Source organism: Vombatus ursinus, unplaced genomic scaffold (assembly GCF_900497805.2).
Source record: "Vombatus ursinus unplaced genomic scaffold, bare-nosed wombat genome assembly UNPS02014811.1, whole genome shotgun sequence".
NCBI lineage: Eukaryota > Metazoa > Chordata > Mammalia > Diprotodontia > Vombatidae > Vombatus > Vombatus ursinus.
In genome coordinates, this window is record NW_020954589.1 from 163,643 (window position 1) to 191,343 (window position 27,701).

The window sequence follows — 27,701 nt, forward strand, 5'->3', positions numbered from 1 at the left end:
TCCAAATATATATATATTTGGATATATATGTGTATTTATCCAAATATATATATATTTGGATATATATGTGTATTTATCCAAATATATATATATTTGGATATATATATGTATATATAGAGAGAGAAAGATATATAACCATTGTAACAATGTGAATGTAATTAATATTGAGAAGCAACAAGTTTAGTCAAATAAATTGGTCAATGTTAGTACCATCTATTAATCAAACTTTTCAGGGAATATACTTTGTATTGGGGAGTGGAAGCATTTGGGTGTTTGGTGGGAGGAACCTGTTGTAGCAAAACAAATTATATCAATTTTCAATATAAAAAAATAAAATAAGGTACATATATTTGCCAACTGCTCAAAAAGGGATATAAAATAAAGACCATGGGACTTACAGCCACAAGACCTGGGTTCAAATTTCTGCTCTACTACTTATAACTATACTTAGTAACCTTTCACATTCAGCTACAATGCTGTCACTAACACCCCATGCTCTAAGTCCTGTGGGGGCACAGCCCCACCTTTCCCAAAACAGCCCAAGGGAAGCCCAGAAAATGCCTATTTGGATAAATGTACAAGATGAAATCTGATTAATAAATCTCATCATTGCCCTTCACTACTTCTTCATAGGATGGAGGGTGGGAGGCACTAGAACACATTTCTAGTTTTTTCTTGGATTTACCCTGATATCTACTCAATCTTTCTCATATCACTCTCCAATCTTATCCATTCTCTCTGTCTCTGTCTCTGTCTCTGTCTCTCTCTCACACACACACACACACACACACACTCACTCACACTTTACTTTTTCATGAATCTTCTTACACACAGCCAGAAAATAGGTTCTCCTACTGCACTTCTAGCACCATCTTCAAGGGTACCATGCTTCTTAAATAAGTACATGAAATCTCAGGAAGCTGCATCATACCAGAATCACTGGGAAACAGCTGTTCTACCTTTTAAACCAGACATTGCCAGAATCCATGAGTCATGTGACTGTGGACTCTGTCACTTACTCACCTTGTGACTATGGGTATTACCTGGGTACCAATACAAATGGTACCAATACCAATGCATGGGTATTACCTCTCTGACCCTGAATTTCCTCATATGTAAAATTAGGATAATAATAATTGCACCTCATGGGGAAAGTGCCTTGTAAATTCTAAAGTACTATATTAATGACAGTGCTTATAAAGTTAGGGTTTTTAATAAGTATTTTTAAACTGTCTTTGATATCATTTTGTCTCTTTGTGATTTACCTTTGCCTCCAAAATGTAAGTGCAGAAAAGCAGTTAGGGTTAACTGACAGTTCCTATCAGTTGTATTTCAGTTAGTTGAAATCCTGCTCCCAGTAGGGCAACTGATTAATCAAAACCTTTTAGGGAACATCTGTTTTATAGCAAAGTGAGGATAGGGACCTACTGATCTTTTTATTCCTTAGTTCTTGGATTACAAGCAAAAGTTACCTGTCGTTAATCTATCAACAATTGCATACTGTCCAGAATATCTTCCATATATGAAAGGCACTGAGCCAGGTGATGGAGGAGATACAAAAACAGGAAAAATTAAAAATTCTCCAATAAGGTGCTGAGTTATAGGGTCAAAGTAAAGCAAAAGCTTAGGGTATTTCAGAATAAACACTGAAAAGAGGGGGAGCAAAAAGAAAGAAAACAATATATGGAGGGTCACTGGGATAATATTACTGACAAGAATCAGACTTTCTCTGGGTACACCTTTGTGAGGTTTCTACCTTAATCCATTGCAAATAGATCTTGATCTATACATATGCATGTTGGAGACAATAGGCAAGGGATGAGAAGTTGCTGTAAAGGACACTTGTCACTGCACCTGTAACTGCATCACTGTGTCCATCCTTCCAGTATATTATGTGACTAAGATATCTAGCAACCCAGTGCATATTTCTTCCAGGATATGCACAGTATAGTAGCACACACACAAGGAAAACCATACATGTAACCAAACTCCTCAGAGCCGTCCTCTGCCACAAAGAGGCCTCTCCTGTCTATGTTGATCTTCCTCCTTCCAAAGCACTCAGCTCTACATTTACAGTCTAACACCAACCCCAAAACTCAGAGACTTTCTAGTTTCTTATGCTGCTCATAGGCAACCAGCAAACTTGGAGAGAGGCTGGTGCCATCATCAGACCTATTGTTAATAGCTGCTGCCTTCTTGTCTCACAAATCACCTGCCTTGTCTTCCAACTTTTCTCCAATTTAGTACTTAAAATCATCAATTCTACTGGTATCTTTGCTCCCTCTTTTTCTTCGTTACTCCCCACATCACCAAGAAAATTTTTCTGTTATATCCTAAAACTCTTGTCAGAAACCTGACTTAGTGGGTACTTACGCCAAGGGACCAGATAACAGCCTTCAAGTCATTTTAGCAAATCTTATTTTAATGTCCATTGACAAGTACAAGTATTGAAATATATGAACAAAAGCACTAGAAAAAAATCAGGAGGATAAATATGGAACCTGAAACCAACTGTCAAAAATCAAGACATTTTTAGTCATCATGCATGTGTCTATAACTGTCACTCTATTCACTAATGTTAACTCCACCCCGAAGATATATGTGTGTGTGTGTGTGTGTGTGTGTGTGTGTGTATACACATACGTACATATATATATTGATTTAATACAATAGTCCTGAGGTCCTTTTTTCTCAATCCTTTTTGACTCTCTTTATTTTGCTTGTAATCAGAATTTGTTGCAGTTATTGTTTTCTTTAGCTATATTAATTAACATATAGATTGGTTTTTTGGCTCTTTTTTCTTTGTTCTGGATCACTTTATATTTCTTTTAATTCTTCATATTCATAATTTCTTATGGCATAACAATATTCCATTACATTTATATATTATAATTTGTTCATTCCACAGTTGGTAGACACCTTGTTTTTTTTTTTCCTTTATTTCTTTTTTAACTATCACAAATAGTGCTTCTGGGAACTTTTTGGTACAGATTGATCTCTTATTTCCTGTGAATAACCTCCTTGGAGTATAGATCTGGTAGAAGAACTACAGGGTCAAAGGGTTTGCACATCTTTGTAACACTTATTATACAGCTCCATACATTTTTATGTATTTGGAGAGCTATCCTATGGAAGAAGGATGACAATTAACAGAGCTTGAAGCAGTAGGTGGGAGTTGCAGAGAGACATATCTAGGTGTGAGGTGAGCAAAAACTGTGTAACAGCTAGAGCTTGCCACAAGTGAAATGGGCAGTCATAAGAGAATGTCAAGCGAAGATTCAATGACCACCAGAAAGGGGTGTTGAAAAGGGGATTTTTGGTAGTGGACTAGCAGATCTCTGAGGTTCCTTCTACAGAAAGAAACTCCTTGATCCTGTGATACTGATTTTGTAACTTCATAAAAGTAAGTCTACTTGTGATTTTTAAGAGAAGCCCATTCGTGCAAACTACATATTTGCTCTTTTACTCTGTTTCTATTCTTTTACTCTATTTCAATCAATCATACATTTATTAAACATCTACTATGTGCCAGGCACTGTGCTAAGCACTGGTAATATAAAAGAGGCAAAGTAAGAAGACTGGAAAGGTAGGAGAGGTCTAGGTTAAGAAGGATTTTCAATGCCAAATTGGAGCATTTTATATTTGATCTTTGAGGCGATAGGGAGTCACTGGAGTTTATTGAATAAAAGGGGGCAGTGTTTGTGATATGATCAGATATGTGTTTTAGAAAAATCACTTCAGTAGCTGATGGATTGAAGTGGGGAGAGACTTGATGAAGGCAGATCCACATAGGAGGCTATTGCAGTAGTCCAGGTATGAGGTGATGGGGGCCTCCACCAGAGTGGTGGAAATGTCAAAGGAGAGAAGGGGGTGTATTAGAGAGATGTTGCAAAGGTGAAATTGACAGGTCTTTACCACAACTTGGTAATGTTGAGTGAGAGACAGTGAGGAATCCAGGATGATTCTTAGGACTGGAAGGATGGTGTTGCCCTCTACAATAACAGAGAAGGGAAGAGGGAGGATGGGCACAGGAATGTGAAAAAATATATATTGGTATCAATTAGAGGCAATTAGTATAGTGGAAAGAGCATTGAACTTGAGGAACAGGACTTTAGTTTGATTCCCACTTCTGATATTTACTATGTGACCTTCGGAGTCACAGAATTTCTCTGAGCCTCAGTTTTCTTTTCTATAAAATGAGGGTATTAGATTAGATGAGCTCCAGAGTCCCTCCCATCTTTAGAGCTATGTTTCCATGAGCAATACAGTTAGCTACATTTGCTGTTTGTACAGAAGGATTTGAAAATTATTTTAAAAGGAATATGAAGTCTTCTTTTCAAGCTCTTCACTAGAAAATGGACTTTTCAAAGGAGGAATGTCTTCCAGATCCCTGCTAGCAGATTTCATAGTAACATAATTTCCTAAACATGGAGCCCCATTTGGGTGGTTGGATGGAACAACGCACATCCTCAGATGATCTTCATTTTAGGCAACTGCTTTCTTGAGCTCTGACCACATTTTTACTCCACTTATAAAATGAGGTCAAAGCTGATCAATCTTATTAAGGAGAGAATTTTAGGAAGTTTAAAATGCTTCCCCCTCACCTCATGGCAAAACACTTATTCCTTGAAGGTGTAGTGTGGGAAAAACATCAGAAACAGCCTGGTACAGTGAAAAGAGCACAGGACTTGGAGTCAGAAGTCTTGGACCTGAGCTGTGGTTCTGCCATTTACTTAAAGAGTCATTATGTGAAAAGTACTTCAAACACTGTTATTAGTATGAAATAGAGGCTAAAACCCAGTTGTGTTTCTGTTTTGACCTATGTTTATGAACTTGTTTAATTAATATTCATTTGTCATTACTTATTCTCTCAATGGTGAGAATAATATTAATCAGAACCAATGTAAAAAGGATATAACTGCTCTCCACCTTTATACTTGGATGCTTATTTATTTATATTTTAAAATTTTATCTTACATAGGTTTGGTTCAGTGAAAAGATGTTCGAACCAACATTTTGTTTTTATACGGGTTACAAAATCCCGGTCTGCAAAACTTTGGAACAATACTTCGAATATATACAGTCACTCCCTTCAATGGACAATCCTGAAGTTTTTGGTCTCCATCCTAATGCTGATATCACGTAAGTTCTTAGCCTTTCTGAATTTACAAGATATATTGATAAGCCCACCCTTGCAGCCTATACTTTTTATTTTATCTCTTTACCAGGGCCATAATTTGGAATTCTGGTGTCTGAGATGGGGAGAGAGAATATCATGATATTGTGGAAAAGACGCTGGACTTCAGTTGAGAGGACCTAGGTTTGACTCACTACCTAGGTGACTTTAGGCAAACTACTTAACCTCTCTGCGTCTCAGTTTCCATATCTGTGAAATGAAGGAGTTAGAAGCTATCTAGTTCTAAATTTATGATTCCGTGATTCTACTGTCCAGGATGTATTTGCTTTACTCATTGCATCAGGGATTATTTTCTTAGGTACAGTCACACACTGGGAAACGGGCAGCCTATTACCCAAGGTGTCTGGCCTTTGCAGACTGAGTACAATAAGAGTTTCAGAGAGAGATTAGAGTAGGATGGGAAGTTTTCACGAAAGAAGTGGACTCAAACTGGACCCTGGAGTATATAGGCAGGATTATGCTGGAGCCAGTTCTAACCAGCTTATGAGAGACCATTGTTAAGTTTTCATTGTGAGTATTTACACATCAGAAATTGAATTGCTGCATATCAGGTCTTGATTTATGGTTTTGTTGATTGTCTAGACTTAAGAAAGTGTTAATAATGCAGATTTAACTTAAAAGGATGTATATATATATATGTGTGTGTGTGTGTGTGTTTACATATATATGTATACTTTTTTCTGGAACATTTATCAGTATACTCCTGTATTGCTCTATAAACATTGCTTAAGCTCAGAAGTACAGTAGAAGGCTCAGGAAATGAAGTCATTACCACACTGGAGATCTTACTGTGGAATAGTAACAACAACAACTGAAATTTATGCAGCATTTTAAGGTTTGCAAAGTGCTTTATACCCATTATCTCATTTGAACCTCATGGATATAGAACATAAATGCATGAAGAAAGGAAAACATACCAGGGTTGAAGAATAGCATAAGCAAAGCGTAGAGACATGAATTACTGTGAATCATAGATGATATTAAAGAAATTGGCTGGAGAAGCTTGGGGAAGTATTGGAGAGGGAAATAAGATTGTATTATAGAATGGATTCAGATTATAGAGAGTCTTAAAAGCCCAGCAAAGAAGTAGGCTACTGAAACAATAGGAGACTATTATAAGCTTTTGAGGAGAGTGACATGACTATAATAGTGTTTTAGTAAAATTTATCTGGTGGGTCACATAAAAATGGGTTAGGAAAAAGAAAAAAACTGAAACAAGGAGGCCATTTAGGAGCTAGTGACAGTAATCCATGTGTGAGATAATGAGGAACTAGACTGGGAGTGGCTGTGAAAATGGCAAGGAAAGGGAGAAGAAATGTTCACCAGGACTTGGTTATAGGATAGTAAGTCAGACAGATAATCAGTCAATAGACATTTGAGAAGAAGTATTTATTCACTCCCTAACTAGCTCAAGAAGGAGAAGAAAGGTTCTCTCCACCACACACACTTGTTCTGGCACATCTCTTTCCGTAGGCTTGGCTACTGTACCACTGAAAATCATAACACATGTCTACATATTCACATGGCAATTGGATGGTAAGCCTTAGGACATAGAAGAAAAAATTATTTCTAGGAATCCTATTGGGCCAAGAAGCCAGAGGTTTTTTGGTTGGTTGTTGTTGTGTAGGGGAAGTAGAGAATTAACGATTCCAGTTTGGAGTGTTAAGTTTGAGGTACTGCTGGGACCTCACCTTCGGATGCTCTGCCTAAAGGAATATAAATTTTGATTGCTGAAACCTAGTGAGATATCTTGGGGTTTACAGGCTAGATTTCTTTTTTATGGACCATGCCTTAAACCCAAATCACTCTGGCTCTCCTAGATTGGCCAACAATAGGTCCTAGCCTAAGCCTTACTCAGTCATTGTTTGGATTCTGATGGCTCAGAGTGGGTGTAAATAGCAATTGTTTCTGTTTTGAACAGAAACCCTGAGGGTCTTCCCCAACCAGATTGACTTTATTTATTTTTTACTAGGTAAAATAGGCTATTCTTTGCCTCATTTTTACCTAGCCTTAATCACTGAATGGACATTGCCTCAGACAAACTGAGACCTGGAAAGACCTTAGCTTAAAAAGGCCAAGGTCTCCCACTGCATCCTGGAGCCATCTGCAGTCATCCTAATCATATCTTGCCACTGGACCCAGATGGCTTGGGAGGAGAGAGTGAGGCTGGTGACTTTGCACAACCCTGCCTCACTTAAATCCAATTAACTTGCAAATCATGACATCTTCTTCCTGATGTCTAGGCAGTTGGAAATAAAGGACTTGAGAAGTGGGAGATTTTGACTGGATGCGCAAGATTTAGAAGTCATAAAGAAGGCAGTTAAAGCCATGAGAGTGGACCAATTCCTGAAAGAGTGTACATGGGAAGAAAAACAGAGGGTAACAAGAGAACCTTGGGGGAATATCTGTAGTTAAAGGTCAGGAGATGAAGAGAGGCCAGCAAAGAAGACAAAGAAGTGATTGGTGAGGTAGAAATAGCCTTAGGGTTTTGGTAAACGTATTTGGGCAGGCAAGCCTACTGATCAGCCCCCAGTGCCCAAACATTCTAAGAGTTTCTAGTGCTTTTTAAGACCATAGTGGAGAATTTGTAGGTTCTCTGCATACCTGTGTCTGGTTTTCCTTGGGGATAGGGAGAAGGAAGGAAGAAGAAAAGAAGGAAGAAATCTTGCTCTTACCTTGATTCTTGGTGCAACAGAAGATTCAAACTAAATGAATACTTTAAAATAAGTAAACTCTTTCCCAAGTGCTTATGTACCTTGGAGACAGGAACCATAAAAATGTGTACTTTATTCATGTTTTATTATCTAGATTTATAAGGTACTAAGTACTATGCAAATTCAACTGTTTTGATGCCAAAGACAGTTACTTATTTTCACTGTTTTTCCCATTAGTGCTTATGCATGTCTTTTCACATTCTGTAAATTCATCAACTGCCTCATTACAACTTTTATATTCATTTCCTCACAGGAAACATTTAAATGTGTACCTTCAGTATCAGCCAACATTCTATTCAGGATTCAGTTTTTATTCATGCTCATTGATGTTTCATGTACAAAGATATATCAAAACAAAGCTCTTTGGTTTCCTCATTGTGATATGCTAATAACTTATTAGAGATTTAATTATCCATTTCATAAGTAGTTTTCCTGTTTCAGCTAACTTGCACTTTTCTTGCCTGTTATTATGTCTTTACTGCTAAACTGGGGCTGTATAAACTGCAGTACCCTGGATAGGAGCTCTCCCAGGGTCTGTATCTACAGGGTCAAGGCTCATCTACTTTCTACACCACCGAAGGGAATCTCTTCTCTATTAGTAACTGTGGTTATATATTGATAGTCTAATTCAACAAACCAACTATCTAGCTGCAAAAGGAAGGCCTCCACTGCAATGTGCAAATACCCTGTGTATGATAGTTTATGGGAAGATATGACCAAAAATCCCCTTGGTTAAGAAAGCATGCAGGAGTTAAAGGCTCCATTGGTGGAGGGAGTATTCAGACCAATAAGATATTCAATCAAGCCATGATCAAAACTAATTGGGGACCATAGTGCAAAAGACCTCAGCATTCTACAACAGACATGTCATTTCAACGATCATTTGCTGTTATAAATATAGTGGGATACTCCGAAGTAGTTAGCTCTTCTATCATTTGCTCTGTATGACATTTCTGATATGTGTAACAACTTGGGGATATCCGGATGAGCTGTTAGTGCATCTCTGTTATAGCCAAGAAAAATAGTCTTCCAAATAACAAATGTTATTGTGAGAGATGATCTCTCAGAGGTGAAGCCTCCTCAAAGGGTTAATAGTTTTTGTTAATAGTTCTCACAAAGGGCAGCAGTTAGGAGGTCACTGGTCATTTGGAGCCAGATAAGGTCAGAAGCCAGATAGTAAGAAGAGTGGGAGGCGAGAAATTGGAGGCACCTGTTGCAGATGGCCTTCTAATCGTATTGTTGAAACACTCCCTTCTGACCTTGTCAAAACCCCTTCAGACCCTGTTTTTAAGCACACAGCAGAAAAAATAGAATAGCCCTACCCCCAACCTAAAACCCTTGCAAGACTTCCCACCTTTTCTTGTCTCCAGGCAAACTTGTGTACTCTGTTGCTGGGGAAGATTTCCATGAATAGATTGTGCCCCCTGAAGCCCAGCCAATGGGATAAGGGGAAGGGGGTTTTGGAGGAGAAACTTGCCTTAGGGTATAAATGAGCCTTGCTTTCTGTATGTGCGCATCCTCCCTGGCCAGCCAGCGCCATTAGAGCGATCAGGGGCGGTACCCTTTCTCATGAGAAAGCAATAAACTCCTTTCTGCTTTCAAGGTAACTAAGTCTTTGTTTTGAATTTGAGTAGTGGTCTCTGTCCCACACGTTATCACCTTCATAGTTCTTCCATACTAGCCACAACCAAACATAGACCAGTGAGTATGCTGTTGCGCTCTCTCTCTGTCTCTGTCTCTCAGCATATGAAAGGCAGCATGGCCTCTGTTTATTTAAGAGATTTTTGAAAAACAAAGCCATTGAAAAGGTTCACAAAAATATCAACATGTATTTATAATTTCCCAGAGATAGCACTGACCTTCTTGTGACCAAACCTAATGAAGTGAATGGACCCCAAGGAAGGTATTCTTGACCAGCTTTTGTCAGCAAAATCATCAAAATAACACCAGCAGAACCAGTAGGTCCCTGGTGCTTGTTTCTTTAGGCTATGCTGACTACCTTCAAAGGAGAAGGCCTCAGCTGATAGAACTATTTCCCTCAGGCTTTATTCTCTGTAAATCTGTGTCTGCAGAGTGGCATGATCCCAGATTTGCCACTTATATTTCTAGAATGGGTGTGGCAGTCTTTTTAGTCTTTATAACTTGAGTGTTTCCTTGGTGCTTTAGAAATCTAGTCTTGCAATTTCATTACAATTGCATTTGAAGAACGTTTACATAGTAGGGTGAAAGAGGGTACATGATCCCTCTGTAAGGGGGCTTACATTCTGAACAGAGAGACAAGATAGACCAACAAATCAAACAACCAAGTCATTATTGAGAGCCTGCTATATACACAACATGCTAGACACAGTGGAAGTGCAAAAAAAAAAAAAGGAGTAAGCTTGATTGAGAAGACAAAATAAGTGAAATAAAGAACAGTTAACTTTAAATAGACTAGAAATTCAGAGAAAGGAGAGATTGGTGTAGGCCAGGGGTGGAGAATCTGTGGCCCTCTAGGTCCTCAAGTGCAGCCCTTTGACTGAATCCAAACTTCACAGAACAAATCCCTTTAATAAAAAGATTTGTTCTGTAAAACTTGTATTTAATCAAAAGGCTATACCTAAGGACCTAGAAGGCCACATTATGGCTTCAATGTGGCAGGTTCCTCACTCCTGGTATAGGCTGAAGCACTTAAAGAAGACTTCGTGGGAGGAAGGTCTTACTTAGGGCTGTGCCCTGAAGGCTGCTCAGGATTTAAATCATTGGAGGTTGGTGAGGAACAACATAAACAAAGGCCTAGAAGTAAAAATAAATGTGATCTACAAGAACGACAGCAAATGACTAGATTGATAGGATATCCCTAAGTAAGATTGGATAAATAAATAATGCATTACTACATATATACAAGCAAATCAGTCCAGGAAGAGGAGGTCATATGCCAGTTAATATTGTCTATAGATTCAATTTCATATGTTACTTGCATTAAAATGAATGAGTTGTGCTTATATAAGGGCAGCAAAATTACCATCCTTCAGTAATTTAAATTGAGCACCCTCTTGAGAAAGATATTACTGTTACTTTGCCTAGTGAATAAATAAGGAGGCAGCATCATGTAGTGGGAAGAGAAAAGGACCTGGAATCGGAAAACCTAGGTTTGAGTACCATTTCTGCCTTAAACTGTGGCACACTTTGTAGTAACTTTGTGAATATTGCTTTCCTTCTCTGGAGCTTGGTTTCTTCATCTGTCAAATGAGAAGGTCAGATTAGATACTCTCTCAGGTTCCTTCCTGCTCTAAAAATGTATACAACTGATAGATCATCCACTAACCCTATCTTCTAAAACGTATAGCTCATACATGGCAATATTATAGTTCTACAAATAATTCAAGAGGTATCAGTATAGTGGACAGAGGAGTCAGCAATACCTAAGTTCAAGTCATTTCTGACACATACTGGCTGCATGGCGCTGGGCAAGTCACTTAAACTCAAAATACCCTCATTTGGAGAAAAGTTGCTGATCTGCATGGGTAGAGGGAGTTACCTCACTAGGACCTCCCCACACGAAATGAAAACAGATCTGAGCTTAAAGAACAAACAACAGTGTAAGGAAAAATTAATTATAGAAGGATGTAAGTAAAAACATAGTCAGGAAAATACAGATTTTTAGTTTATGGAAAGCAGTCAAATTACAGTTGAACAATTTATATTTGTCGTTTAACTTAATTATTTCCTTCACATTAATAAAAGAACATTTTCAAACATTTATCTTAGCTCTGGTTATGGAACATGTTTTAAAGGAAGACATTAAGAACATGAAAACTGAGTATTATCAGAAAGACTTCCTAATGTGAATTCTATTAAAATGTCAAACAGTGTTTTTGTAGATGTCAAAAAAAAACACAGAGACTAGAGTAAAATTCCAAATGACTTCAAGTTTTTAAAGAAAATCTGGCTGATCCTTTGAAAGGAACAGTGTCAAAAGAGTCTTCTAAAACAAATCCATTCTCTGAATATCGAAATAGAGCACTGAAGAAGAATCATATACCCGTTCCTACACAATCTTCTTGGCCTAAGAGGAGAACAATATAATTAAAGTGTTAAGAAGGCAAACATTCGGTCATTAGAAAGGAAGAGAGTGAAAGAATCCAAGAGGAAAGTCCAGTGGATCCAGTTAGAACAGAATGCTGCAGGAGAGAAGGCTAAAGGGTCTACAAGTGTCTGATGGAGTTGTGAGTCATGCATTTGAGGGAAGAAAAGGAACGGGCTGATGAATACAGGAAAATGGATTATAAAGACTGATCAGGAAGATTACAAAATTAATGTACAAAAGAACTTCTTGACAATATAGGTTTTCACAGTTTCCTTGGGTTACAGTGGGAATTTGTAGACTCTCTTTTGACAATATTCTAAAATAGGCTAGATTCTTATTTTCCTGAGTTTTAGTTTTGGTTCTTGGAGGAAGCAAAGTTATAGGATAGATAATATTAATTGGCATTTTTATAACACTTTAAGATTAGCAAAACAATTTGCATACGTTATCTCATTTGGACCTCACAAGAACCCTGTGACATTGTTATCCTATTTTAACAGGAGGAAACTGAGGTTCATGGAGATTGTGTGACATGCCATCAGAGACAATCAGCAAACATTAATTAAGCTACTACTATGTACAGAACACTGGGGATGCAAAAAACAAAATGAAATGATCCCTGTCTTCAAGGAGACAACATGCACACATATAGGCATATTTTTTAAAAATATAAGGTAATCTTGTATTTTATACAAGGTATGGTGACAAGCAACTTGGGGTCCAGGAAAGACTTTATATAGGAAGAGGTGCTCAAACTGAGTCTTGAAAGAAAGTAGAGATTCCAAGAGTTGAAGGTGAGGAGAGAACAACTCCTTAGGGCAGTGGAAGGCAGGGCAAAGTCAGGCCAACAACAGCAGAAGTGCTCTAGGTGAGGAACAGCAAGGTTAATTTGGCTAGATTATAGTGTATGTAAAAGGAAGTAATGTGGTCTGAAAATGGGACCAGGTTATAAAAAGACGTAAAGGTTGTGTCAGAGGTGGGATTTGAACCTAGGTCCTCTTGATTCCAAGTCCAGGACCTCTCTATCTCTATCTACATTGTCTCTCCAGTCGACCTATGGAGATACCTTAATCTCTGTGATTCTATGAAAAAGCCTTACATGCTTTTTTTTCTCTTTAATTTTTGTGATTCTACCAGGTACATATTTTATCTTTAATAATAATAATCTCTGCAGATGTTCCCCACTCCCACCCCCTGCCTTGTTATATTCTGAAGGGCTTAATATTCTTGTCAGGTATCAAAGTAACACTGCTTCTGATGTTCTGGAAACTATTACCAACATTCAACCAAAAGAAAGTGGAGGAGGAGCAGGAGAAACTCGAGAAGCTATAGTTTACAGACTAGCTGAAGATATGCTCAGCAAACTGCCTCCTGATTATATACCCCATGAGGTAAGATGTGGTTTCTTTAATTCTATGTTTCTCTGGTGCATATGTGTCTTCTTCCACCCTTCTGCTAAGTTACTTGCATGGCCAAGTATCAAATGTCTGTATGTTTCTTATGTTTACAGGAGCCAGTACATTTCAGTTCAATGCAGTCCAACATTTATTAAGCACCAATTATGTGCAAAGCACTAGGAATACAGAAATGAAATCATGCAGTCCTTTCCTTAATGAATGAGGAAGGAATATTACAGGTGGACAAATAAGTGTGATAAAAAGTAGAATGTGTTAAGAGCAAAGGAGAGCCAAGCAAGGTGTTATAAGAAATTTAAGTGGGAAGGGAGACATACTAATATATTTTTGGTGGAGTTACGAATTATCTAACCGTATGTAATCATCTAACTGGATTTTGGGAATTATACAATAAACTGTCTGTATCCTCTGACTCAGTGATCTTACTAAGTGGATATTTATCGTGAGGAAGCCAAAGACAGAAATAAAAGTTCACTATATACCAAAATATTCATAGTAGCAATCTTTGTGATAGCAAATAAATGGAAACAAAGGGAGTATTTGTGGAATGTGGAATGGATTAAAAAAGAACTATGGTAGATGAATGTATTAGAATATTATTGTACAGTAATAAATTATGATTATGAGGAATTAAGAGAAATAGGAAGATCTGTATGAATTGATACAGAGCAAAATAATCAGAAAAAATAAATGAGATATATAATAATCACCAAAAGGAAATCTAATTCTGAACAATTGGGTGAAAATGAAGGGCCCAAAGAACTGATCATGGAACTCCCTCCTCCTGGGACAGAATATAATTGTTTTTCTTAGTCACAAAGGAGGATTCAATCTGGAGGGGGGATGTGATATAAAGAAAAAATCAAATATACATACATGTATACATCTATGTATATGTATTGAAATGTAAAAGGAAAGACTCACTTTCACTTGAGGAAGTTGTTGTCAGGAAAGACATGGAAGAGACAGCATCTGAGTTGGGATTTCAAGGAAGGGAGATACAACATACAACATACAAGAAACAAGATATGGAGAGGATAATTTCAAACATAAGGGATATGAACAAAGGCAGAGATGGGAGAAGGCAGAATAAGAACCGGGAACAGGGTAGCCCAGTTGGTCTGGAATATCCAATACATGGGCTCCCAAAAGTCTTAATGAATTTTTAAGCTATTAAAGGTTAAATAGTTATTAAAGCTTAAAGCTACACTATGTTTTTGGGGATAATCTTTATTTAAAAGAGAGTAGGAGATAAAGATTGACAAGTGGTTTGGAGTCATTTTGAGAAGAGTTTTGAATGTCTAGGTCAGAAATTGAAATTTTATTTGGTAGGCTATGGGGAATCACTGAAGGTTTTGGAATAAAGAAGTGGTATGGTTATGGCATTATTATTAGGAGGATTACTCCTGGATTGAGGAGGAGAGAAATTACTATTTTTCTGTGTCCCACTCCCACCTTCCCTCAATATTTTTCCTATTTTCCCTTTTGTGCCTCCTTTCCCTCCTTACTTTTTACTCTTCTATCCCACAGACATACCCTGTGCAACTTTTATCTCCTCAGCCCAACTCAATTAGAATCAATCAACACTCTTTCATTAAGCTCTTACTATATGCCAGGCACTGTGCTAGGCCCTGGAGATAAAAATAAAAAGAATGAAACAATCCTTACCCTAAAGGAACTTACATTCTAATGGCAAAGCAAGGAAGAAAGAAAGTTGGTTTAACAAATTTACACTGAACCATGGATGGTGAATTCTCCCATATATGCTTTAAACATCCCAGCTATGTTTTCTTATTGAGCCAGATTACTCTGTAATGAGTGGTGTTTCTTGGGGAAAAAGGAGTTATTTAGGGAACCTTCCTTAAATCAAACAAATCCTTCTCCTATACAGCCCAGGGGCTACAGGGAAAGAAAGATGTGATCCCCGATCCCCAGATAATCATTTTAATACCCTTCTCTGTCAAGGTAGAGGTAGGCCACTGTTGACAGATGCCCCTGCCTCAGGAATTACTCTACCCTCCATCATCACTGTCACTGGGAGTGTGGGTAGGTGCTGAGCCCTGAGCCCTGACCCCTTTTAGGAACTAAGATAAGAGGTTCCTGAGTTACATGGTCCTCTCAATTGTTATTTGTAGCAATTGCACCTAATATTTACTACATCACTCCATACTACTTGCCATTACCATCTGAGAAAAAAGTTCCTTTAGCCTTTTTTCACCATGAAAAGCCCAGGTGGACAGGGACTACTGCTGTTGAACATAGAAGGCAATACTACCACCAACACCAAACCCCACTGTCCCACTTCAGCCATCGTCAGAACCGCTCTCTGATATTGTGGCGGAGAGGGACAGGGAAGAGAAATATACTGCCAGGGTATGGAGGCCTCCTTCACTATACAGGCCTTCTGGTAACTATTATAATTGAATTTCCTAGTCCCAGCACGAGCCCTTCTCTAGTATAATGCAGAAGGAAAGAAAAGTGAAGTGGCTACCCTAGCCTCATACTACCCAGGATTAGTCAACTCTTTCTCCAAATGACCCTCTATCTCAGGCCCGTCTTTATTTTCAAAGAATGGAAACTTGGGCATACCCACTTCTACCCTAATTTGTGCATTTATTGATGGCATACAAACCATTAGTGAAATATTGACTCACACAAAAAGGAGACATCTGCTTCTGCCTCACTGCCATCAATGGGTCTGAGTCTTGTTCTGGTTCTGGGAAATGAAGGCCTACATGTAATCACAACCCAGAACGTGAGCTGGATCCAAAGTCTGGACCAACTTAGAGGTACAAGTTGGAGGTAGAGAGAGATTTAGAATTATGAAGTTTGATGCTGAAATAGAAAGGGGGATCTGGAGCCTTTTATAAATCTACTAATCTAAAGTGAGCAATTCCAGATACCTTTAAATACACCAATTATGAGTGGCCTAGATAAGGATAAACATGAGGGTTGGTAGAATTCCTTTGCTGTCAAAGTCTGCATTCCTGAATTTATCAGTCATTTTACCTGCTTCTATCTGTATGTCCAATTCCATCCCAACCACCATTGTTTTCCTATCCTCCAGCTGTTCCCCTTATCTCTGTGATTCTGAGTCACCATGTACTGAGGCAGAAACCTCTTCTCCACTCTTACCTCTCCCTATACCCTCATTTCTCTTCAGCTCAGCCAAACTCTTCTTCAGTCTCTTTCCTTTGCTCTTCTCTTCTATTGAGTCTTCTCAAATACCCACTCTACCATTAATGAACTTTCTTTCATCTCACATTGTTTCCATTTTCTTAAAGTCACAGAAACCTGACTTTTCCCAGATGACATCGCATCCTTGGCCACTGTCTCCAGGGCTCATTGCTCCTTCTTTCATGACTCCCCTCCACTCTTGAGTCAGGAACAGAAGCCAATATACTCCTTGTCCCCTGCCGGCCGCTTCCTCTCTCTGTCTCCATTACTCAGCAGTCTCTCTTCCTTTGAAGTTCACTTCATCTAAGTCAACAAGTCAAGCCAGCAGACATTCATTGAGTGCTTATTATTTGCCAGACACTGTGACAAATGCTAAGAATCCATTTAGAAGAAGAAAGACAATGCCTACCACTAAGAAACTTACATTCCGATGGAGGAAGACAATATGTAACAGGAAGCTGAAAAGTGGAGTAGGGGAGATGAAAGTACCCAGGATAGGAGCATTGTAGAAAATGTTTGAGAAAATCAGGAGTGCAGCCTGAAGAGGAATGCAAAGATGATTGGCCAGAGTGCCCTCCTTGAAATGGAGGTTCTGGGGGAGGTTAGACTTCTGGGAGCCAAGGTGGCAGAGTAAGCAGCAAGTCATTCTCACTCTCCTTATAACCCTCTTAAATACCCAGAAAATATTGCCCCAGGAAAAATCCTGGAACAGTGGAGCCAGCAGAAGGATGGGGTGCAGCAGTCTTTTATCCCAGCAGGCTTGAGGGATTAATGAGAAAGGTCCCTCTCACTCTGGTGAAAGGGAACAGTAAAAGACAGGAGGCATCCTGGCAAACCAGTGGCAAGCCCCACCTCAGCAAACCAGCAGGAGATCCTGAGCCCCAAGGTGGTGGAGCAGGCAAGCACCAACACCAGGATTCCCCACATATCTTGACACAGCCAGGGGAACTGGCAGACTCCAGCTCAGACAACCACCATGGGTGCTGATTGGCAGGTGTCCTCCAGCAGCCAAACCTCTCAGTGCTTCAGTACAACCCTGGTGAGTAGTCTTCCTCCAGCAGGCAGACTTTACCCCCATGCTGAGAGCTTCAATGTAGCCCTAGTAAAATGTAGAAAAACCCCATCTGGCCTCAGCACACACCAGTCATCACCACTAGGATCCCAGCTCAGCATCAGGTAAACTGCCAGACCCCTATAGCCTCCAGCTGCCAGCACCTGAGGCCCCAGCACATAAAGCCAAGTGACCAGGCCCCTGGCCCCCATCAGAAGAAGCTTGGGACAGTGCCCCCTGTGTTCCAGCAGGAGAGCTCAACTTTAAAAGTCAGGAAATAGGCGAACACAATGAGCAAAAAAGCAGACATGAACACTGACCATAGACTTTTCTATGGGAACAGGGAAGATCAAAACACAAATTCAGAAGAGGACAACATTGTCAATATACCTACATCCAAAACCTCAAAGGGGAATATGAACTGGTCTCAAACCAAAAAAGTCTTCTTGGAAGAACTCAAGAAGGGTTTTAAAAGCCAAATAAGAGAGGTAGAAGAAAAATTGGGAAAAGAAATGAGAGGTATGCAAGAGAGAATCAACAGCTTGGAAAAGGAAAGACAAAAATTGACTGTAGAAAACTCCTTAAAAAGTAGAATTGGTCAAATGGAAAAGGAGGCACAAAAACTCTTTGAAGAGAAGAACTCCTTAAAAAGTAAAATGGGGAAAACCCAAAGAACTCCCGCATTTTTGTTGCCATGGAGTATCCTCCCATGATCTCCTTTACAATTGGGCTTTGTGGCCTAGCACCCCCTTCCCCTGAGCCAGGTCATCCATGATCATCAACTGCAGCCCACTGTCTCACAGGGGCTGCTCAGGAGCTGCCACTAAGGTTTACATCATCACAACAAGAACAAGCAACATGGCAGCAATCCCATCCAGCATTTCACTCATAGTAACCCATGACTACTGCCGAAGGCATTTGGTTTCCACTTCCAGCAGCAGCTCCTGTGGAAGTGCTGAGTGTTCTGGGAAAGTGATCCCCCATCATCCTGGTCTTCCCAAATGAGACCCAGGCCACTGGTGGGCAAGCTTCTTCTTCAGGAAGTCAAGTCATTCATTCATGACAACTGTATTGGAATCCCTGGAGCACTCAGGAACTTTCCAGGTTGCTCATGGCATGATCACCTATGACTTGGCTCGGGAGGCCATGAGGAAGCGGCATGTCAGCGATCCCAGCATGACCAGCATTGGGCCTTCTGCATGAGTAGCAGCACCCTCCTTGCTGCTCCCCCTGCTTCTGAAGTATGCTGGGCATCAAAGCCCATTTTCCCCTCCCATCCCCTCCCCCCCTTCCCTCTCCCACCTATTCCCTTAGAATAGACAGGCTGCTTAAGTGTAGAAGTAGTTGTGTTGTGTGTGTGTATGGTTTTTTTTTTTTAAGGAAAACAAAAACAAAACACCAAAAAACAGTAAAAGAAACCACACTGTTATTGTTTGTTTTTTTTTCACTATCTGAATCACCTATGTGCTTTCCAGCTGCCTCAGTAACGTGTTTACTTTGTACTCAACAGAAACTAATAAACTTTGAGCAGTCTTTTAAAAACAAAAAGTAAAATGGGGCAAATGTAAAAGGAGGCACAAAATCTAATAGAAGAAAACAATTCATTAAAAATTGGAATTGGGTAAGTGGAAGCTAATGATTCTATGAGATATCAAGAATTGGTCAAACAGAAACAAAGGAATGAAAAAATAGAAGAAAATGTAAAATACCTCATTAGAAAAACAACTGACCTGGAAAATAGATCCAGGAGAGATAATTTAAAAATTATTAGTCTACTCAAAAGTCATGATCAAAAAAAGAGCCTGGACAGCATCTTTCAAGAAATTATTGATGAAAACTGCCCTGAAGTCCCAGAAACAGAGAGTAAAGTAGTCATCAAAAGAATCCACTGATCACCTCCTGAGAGAGATCCCAAAACGAAAACTGCCAGGAATATTGTAGCCAAATTCCAGACTGATCAGGTCAAGGAGAAAATACTGCAAGCAGCCAGAAAGAAATAATTTAAATATCATGGAACCACAGTCAGAATAAAGCACGACCTTGCAGCCTTTGCATTAAAATATCGAAAGGCTTGGAATGTGATATTCTGGAAGGCAAGGAAGCTTGGATTACAACCAAGGATCAACTACTAAGGAAAATTGAGCATAATCTTTCAGGGGAGGAGATGGACATTCAATGAAATAGGAGACTTCCAAACCTTCCTGATGAAAAGACCAGAGCTCAACAGAAAATTTGACCTTCAAATACAAGACTCATGAGAGGCATAAAAAGTTAAAGAGGAAAGAAAAAAAAAAACATGTTATTCAATAAGGGCAAACTGTTTGCATTCCTACAAGGGAAGATGATACTTGTAATTCTTGAGACCTGTATCTTGATTGCAATATTTAGAAGGGATATACATAGAAAGAAGGCATGGATATAAGTTGACTTTGATGTGATGATAAAAAAATCTAAGAGATGAAAAGGGATTGAATTGGGAGAAGAGGAAATGAGGAGGCAGAAAAGGGTAAATTACATCACATAAGGAGCACAAAGACTTATTAGAATAGAGGGAAATAAAGGAGGGAAATGAACATTGTTTGAACTTTACTTTCATCAGATTTGGCACAAAGAGGAAATAACATACTGAGGTATAGAAACTTACCCTATAGGAAGTAGTAGGGGAAAAGGGAAAGAAAAGGGAGGGGGCTGATAGAAGGGAGGGCAGATTGAGGGAGGCAGTGGTCAGAAGCAGAACACTTGTGAGAAGGGAAGGGGAAAAAGGAGAGAGAGAAAAGCATAAACAGGGAAAAATAGGATGGAGAGAAAGACACAGTAATCATAACTGAATGTGAATGGGATGAACTCTCCCATAAAACAGGAGCGGATAGCTGAGTGGATTAAAAACCATATACCTACAATATGTTGTTTACAAGAAATGTATTTGAAGCAGAGGGATACACACAGAGTAAAGGTAAAAGGCTGGAAAAGAATATATTATACTTCAGCTGAAGTAAAAAAAAAAAAGCAGGGGTGGCAATCCTGATCTCAGACAAAGGAAAAGCAAAAATAGATCTAATCAAAAGAGATAAGGAAGGAAACTACATCCTGCTAAAAGGTACCATAGACATTAAAGTAATATCATTACTAAACATATATGCACCAAGTGATGTAGCATCCAAGTTCTTAGAGGAGAAGTTAAAGGAGTTACAGGAAGAAATAGACACCAAAACTATACTAGTGGAGGGACCAAAACCTCCCCCTCTCAGAACTAGATAAATCTAACCACAAAATAAACAAGAAAGAAAATAAGGCAGTGAATAGAATTTTAGAAATGTTAGATATAGTAGACCTCCTAAGAAAATTGAATATTCCTTTTTCTCAGCGGTACATGGCACTTACACAAAAATTGACCATGTATTAGGGCATAAACCAATCACAACCCAGTGCAGAAAGGCAGAAATATTAAATTCATCTTTTTCAGATCATTATGCAATAAAAATTACATACAGTAAAGGGCCATGGAAAGATACACTAAAAATTAATTGGAAACCAAGTAAGTTTATCCTAAAGAATGAGCAGGTCAAACAACAAATCATAGAAGCAATCAATAACATCACACATGAGAATGACAATAATGTAACAACATACCAAAACTTATGAGATGCAGAGAAAGCAGTTCTTAGGGGACGTTTTATATCTCTAAATGCTTACATGAATAAAATAGAGAAAAAGGAGATCAATAAATTAGGCATACAATTAAAAAAGCTAGAAAAAGAACAAATTAAAAATCCCCAATTAAATACCAAATTAGAAGTTCTGAAAACCAAAGAAGAGATTAATAAAATTGAAATTAAGAAAACCATTGAACTAATAAATAAAACTAAGAGCTGGTTTTATGTAAAAAAACAAAACAAAACAAAACAATGAAATAGATAGTTAATTTGATTTAAAAAAAAGAAAGAAGAAAACCTCATTACCAGTATCAAAAATGAAAAAGGTGAAGTAACCACCAATGAAGAGGAAATTAAAACAATAATTAGTAGCTATTTTGCCCAATTGTATGACAGTAAATTTTACAATCTTAGTGAAATAGATGGATATTTACAAAAATATAAATTGCCCAGATTAACAGAAGAGAAAATAGAATACTTAAATAACCCCATTTCAGAAAAAGAAATAGAACAAGCCATCAATGAACTCCCTAAAAAATAATTTCCAGGGCCAGATGGATTTACGAGTGAATTCTATCAAACATTTAAAGAACAATTAATTCCAATACTATATAAACAATTTGGGAAAATGGGAGAAGTCCTACCAAATTCTTTTTATGATACAAATATAATGCTGATACCTAAACCAGGAAGAGCAAAACAGAGAAAGAAAATTATTGACCAATTTCCCTAATGAATATAGATAACAAAATTTTTAAATAAAATATTAGCAGAGAGATTACAGCAACTTATCATGAGGAAAATACACTATGACCAGGTAGGATTCATACAAGCAAAGCAAGACTGGTTCAGTATTAGGAAAACTATCAGCATAATTGACCATATCAACAACAAAACTAACAGAAATTATATGATTATCTCAATAGATGCAGAAAAAGCATTTGACAAAACACAGTACCCATTCTTATTAAAAACACTAGAGAGCATAGGAATAAATGGAGTCTTCCTTAAAATGATAAGTAACGTCTATCTAAAACCATCCGCAAGCATTATATAGAAGGAGGATAAATGAGAAGCATTTCCAATAAGATCGGGGGTGAAACAAGGATGTCCATTATCACTACTGTTATTCAATATTGTACTAAAATGTTAGCTTTAGCAATAAGAGAAGAAAAATAAATTGAAGGAATTAGAATAGGCGAAGAAGAAACAAAGCTATCGCTCTTTGGAGATGATATCATGGTATACTTAGAGAATCCTAGAGAATCAAGTAAAAAACTACTTGAAATAATAAACAATTTTAGCAAAGTTACAGGATATAAAGTAAACCCACATAAATCATTGGCATTTCTATATATTACTAACAAAGCCGAGATAGAGAAATTCCATTTAAAGTTATTGTAGACATTATAAAATATTTAAGTGTCTACCTGCTAAGAATACCCAGGAACTATACAAACACAATTACAAAACACTTTTCACACAAATAAAGTCAGATCTAAGTAATTGGAAAAATATCAGTTGCTCATGGGTAAGCCAAACTAATATAATAAAAATGACAATTCTATCTAAATTAATTTACTTATTCAATGCCATACTAATCAAACTACAAAAAATATTTTATAGAGCTAGAAAAGATAATAACAAAATTCATCTGGAAAGACAAAAGGTTCATAATATCAAGGGAATTAATGAAAAGAAATGCAGGGGAAGGTGGCCTAGCCATACTAGATCTTAAATTGTATTATAAAGCAGTAATCATCAAAACTACTTGGTACTGGCTAAGAAACAGAGTGATGGATCAGTGGAAAAGGTTAGGTACACAAGACACAGTAGTCAATGACTATAGTAATCTACTGTTTGATCAACCCGAACACCCCAGATTTTGGAATAAGAATTCATTGTTTGACAAAAACTACTGGGAAAACTGGAAAATAGAATGGCAGAAACTAGGCATAGACCAACATCTTACACCATATAACAAAATAAAGTCAAAATGGGCACATGATTTAGATGTAAAAGCTGATACTATAAGCAAACTGGGAGAGCAAGGGATAGTTTACCTGTAAGATTTATGGAGAACAGAAGAATTTATGACCAAATAAGAGATAGAGAACATTATGAAATGCAAAATGGATAATTTTGATTACATTAAATTGAAAAGTTTTTACACAAACAAAGCCAATGCAACCAAGATTAGAAGGGAAGCAGAAAACTGGTAAAGAATTTTTACAGGCAATGTCTCTGATTAAGGCCTCATTTCTAAAATATTTAGAGATCTAAGTCAAATTTATAAGAATACAAGCCATTCCCCAATTGATAGTCAAAGAGTATGAACAGGCAGTTTTCAGATAAAGAAATTAAAGCTATAGTCACATATATAAATCTATAGTCACATATATAAATCTATAGTCACATGAAAAAATGCTCTAAATCACAATTGATTAGAGGAATGCAAATCAAAACAACTCTGAGGTACCACATCGCAGCTATCAGATTGGCTAACATGACAAAACAGGAAAATGATAAATGTTGGAGATGATGTGGCAAAATTGAAATACTAAAGCATTATTGATGGTGTTGTGAACTGATCCAACCATTCTGGAGAGCAATTTTGAACTATGCTCAAAGGGCTATAAAATTCTGCATACCCTTTGACCCAGCAATACCACTTCTAGGACTGAATCCAAAACAAATCATACAAATGGAGAAAGGACCCATATGTACAAAAATATTTATAGCAGCTCTTTTTGTGGGGGCCAAGAATTGGAAATTGAGGGGATGCCAAGTAATTGGGGAATGGCTAAACAAATTGTGGTATATGAATGTAATGGAATACTATTGTGCTGTAAGAAATGATGAGCAGGCAGACTTCAGAAAAACCTGGAAATATTTACATGAACTGATGCTGAATGAAGTGGGCAGGACCAGGAGAACATTGTACACAATAACAGCTACATTATACAATGACTAACTTTAATAGACTTAGCTCTTCTCAGCAATGCAATGATCTAAGACAATTCCAAAGGACTCATGATGGAAAATACTTTCCACATCCAGAAAAAGAACTATGGAGTCTGAAGGCAGATCAAAGCATACTACTTCTTTTTTTTTGTTGTTTTTGCTTGTTTCTTCTTTCTCGTGGTTTCTCCCATTGGTTCTAATTCTTCTTTATGATATGGCTAATGTGAAAATATGTGTAATATGAATGTATATGTACAGCCTGTATCAGATTGCATGCTGTCTTGGGGAGGGGGGGAGGGAAGGTAGGGGGAGAAAATTTAGAACTCAAAATCTGATGGAAGTAAATGTTGAAAACTAAAAATAAATTTAAAAGAAATGGAGGTTCTGGGAGGAACCAGTCAATCAAAAGGAGAAGCCATAATGGCCAAGGGTGCTTCTAGTGTGTGAAGTCCAGGGGTGGAGTGACCTTCCAGATTGAAGAGGTTTCTGGAGCATTGTAGAGAGAAGGGAGTCTAGGAGGAGAGTCAGGAGTGTACCCTGGAGAGGATCTTGGTCCAGATTATTATTGCCATCATCAGCTGGCCTTTAAGGCATTTTCCTTTCTCAAGTACTTGAGTTCACCTGGCTTTCTCTGCCCGTCTCAATCTTCATCAAAATTTGTGTTGATATCCTGTTGTATATTTTGGCCTGCAATTTCATCATACTCCTCAATTCCCATGATCTACATCTCTATTCAACCTCAGGGTAAGGGTAGTCATACATGAGATCTTGTTATCACTCATATCTGTAATACCTCTATCATTTCAAACCGTAACCCCCCCCCCCCTTGATCATATTCTCTTGTCTTTCCATTCCATTCCTCTGCTTCATGCCTACTAAACCTGTTCTTCATCCTTCCTTTGGACTCTAGTTCCTTCATGACCTCCTGTTCTTCCAGTCCATCATGTTTACTCTGGTTTTGTTTTCTTCACAAATTTAACCCTATGCATATTCAGTTCAGCTGTATATTGAAGAGGAAGAAAGAAGCAATATGAGATATGAAGAAGTATTGCCAAGTTGTGGCCCTTGCTTGGAGGCAAAAAGAGCTCCCTAATGGCATTGCCGTGGAATTGTAGAAGGGGTAACCACAGTATTTGGAGTGACAGGAATATTTGGGCAGCAGTTGTGGAGGCAGGGATGTACTGGAATTAGATAGTAACTCCAGCAATGACCATATGCAGCTGTCACTAGAGGTGGCTCACAAGCCTCTAAGAAGGGAAGCAGCATGGGACAGTGGAAACAGCATTGGCTGTGGAGTCAGAAGACTTAAATTCACATCCCACTTGTGACATTTAATCTCTATGTGATCTTGGACAAATCATTTGACTTCTCTTAGTCTCAGTTTCCCTATCTATAAAAAAGGGAAATGGATGCTTCCTCGATAGATGTCTTAGATGCCTCCAAAGTCCATTAAAGCTTTAAATCTATTATCCTGTGATTCCCCTAGACTTCTCTAAATGGTATTACGAATTTTCTGGGAATTGTGACTGGCCTTGATGGTGGAATTGAGGAGATAAAAAATGTTATTCAGCAGGAAGTTTGGCTGTCACTATTGCCTAGAATATTTATTAAGAGGTGCTAGGATTCTATGCCCTTTTTCTAATATTCTAAATATTCTGTTTATGTTTGTTCGACTGTTGTTTAGAGGAATAAGTTGAATTTATCCCTAGGGGAGAATTAAAATTATGTAGATGCTTTTATTTCCCAGAAAGACTCTGGGTGGGGGAAAGCCAAATTGAATACAGGATGTTTTATTGGATAGAGCACTAAAATTGAAGTCAGAAAGACCTAGCTTCTCATTGTGCCTCAAACACTGACTCTGTTACCCTGGGCCGGTCACTTGAATTCTCTCTACCTCAGTTTTCTCATCTGTAAAATGAGAATGGTAGCAGTGCCTACCTCACAGGATTATGTTGAGGATCAAATGAGATAACACACTTTGCAGACCTGAAAGTGCTATATAAACATGAGTTATTATTAAGTTATTGAGCAACCCACAAGAAGGAATCTGGATCTGTTTGCCTAGATATTTTAGTGATGCATAACAGTTACAGCAATAACATTTTGTTTTTCTGTTTGTATTCTCAGCACTTAGCATGGGGCCTTGCAAAGATAATTAATAAATATTTGTTGAACTGAATTAAATTTAGGGAAGAGTTGGTTTTGCTTTTTTCTTTCCTCCAGACCCTGGGAGAACTAGGGTGGCCTTTATACCATATGCCCAGATCCATTTTTGTTCATGAGTGACTGAGAAACCAAATCCACTATCAAAGAGGGGATCTGCTTCAAAGCCAAATGTGACTCAGAATCTTGACCTGGCTTAAAAGTTCTTACCTATAATGTTCTTTTGTTGTTGAACAATTAGTCCTGAGTTTTGGTCAGACCATACATATCTGGAGTATTGTGTTAAGTTCTGGATGCCATATTAAAAGGAACTCTGGCAAACTGTAGCACATCCAATGGAAGGTATCCAGGATTGCGAGAGAACTAGACACCATGGCACCCAAGGATTGTTTGAAGGAAGTGGGATGATGAACCTTGAGAAGAGAGAATTTAGTAGTTATAAGAAGCCTCTTCAAGTATTCAAAGAGTTAAAATGTGACTGAGGGAACACACTTGTGTGTCTAGTCATTTATATAGCACCTGACAGTTATAAAGCACTGTCACCGACATCTTTAATCTTCACAACTTGGTCAGGGAGGAAGTGACAGTATTATTGTCCCCACTTTACAGATAAGGCCATAGGCTGGACGAGGTACCATATCCCCCATGTCAAACCTAGCTCTTACTACAGAATTGTCTCTCAGCAAGCAAAAGTGAGACATCAATGAGCTAAAGTTTCAGGGAGGTGAAATTTTGTTCAATTAAAAAAAAATTATTTATTTTATTATGAACTTAAGAAATAAAATAAGCATTTCCATAACAAAGTGGAATAGAAAAACAGAGAATTGCACCTCAGATTGTAGATCCATTATGTGCATTACAAATAATAATTTGTATTTTCAAATATACAACAAAGTTATTGTGTAACTTTTCTTCCCTCCCCCCACTCCAAACCTCAAGATGGCTACCATTAGACACAAATCTCTATGTTTGTGTGTGCACACTTACACTCACACAAACACACACATACACACACATACGCATACATATTTATGTCAGTTCTTTTCTGGATGCAAACACCATCTTTGTTCATAGGATCTTTGTGGTTAATTTGAGTATTTATAATAGAATGATTTGGTCACTCAAAGGTGTTCTTTAAACAAAACTGCTGTTATTGCATACAGTGTTCTCTTGGTTCTGCTCATTTCACCCTTCATTATTTCATGGAGGTCTCTCCATGCTTTTCTAAAATCATTGAGCTCATCATTTCTTATAGCAGAGTAATATTCTATCATGAACACATATGACATTTTGTTTAG

General features: G+C 38.0%; 1 protein-coding gene across 1 annotated transcript in view; it reads left to right on the plus strand.

The window, feature by feature from the left end:
- Positions 1-27,701, plus strand: part of LOC114053396 (dynein heavy chain 8, axonemal) — a gene marked incomplete at its 5' end in the record, with an annotated part of 217,447 nt that overhangs the window by 156,139 nt on the left and 33,607 nt on the right. Inside the window, 2 exons of the mRNA XM_027876403.1 lie at positions 4,982-5,142; positions 13,215-13,371. Coding sequence (XP_027732204.1) covers positions 4,982-5,142; positions 13,215-13,371 — 318 coding nt within the window. The remainder of the gene's footprint in view (positions 1-4,981; positions 5,143-13,214; positions 13,372-27,701) is intronic.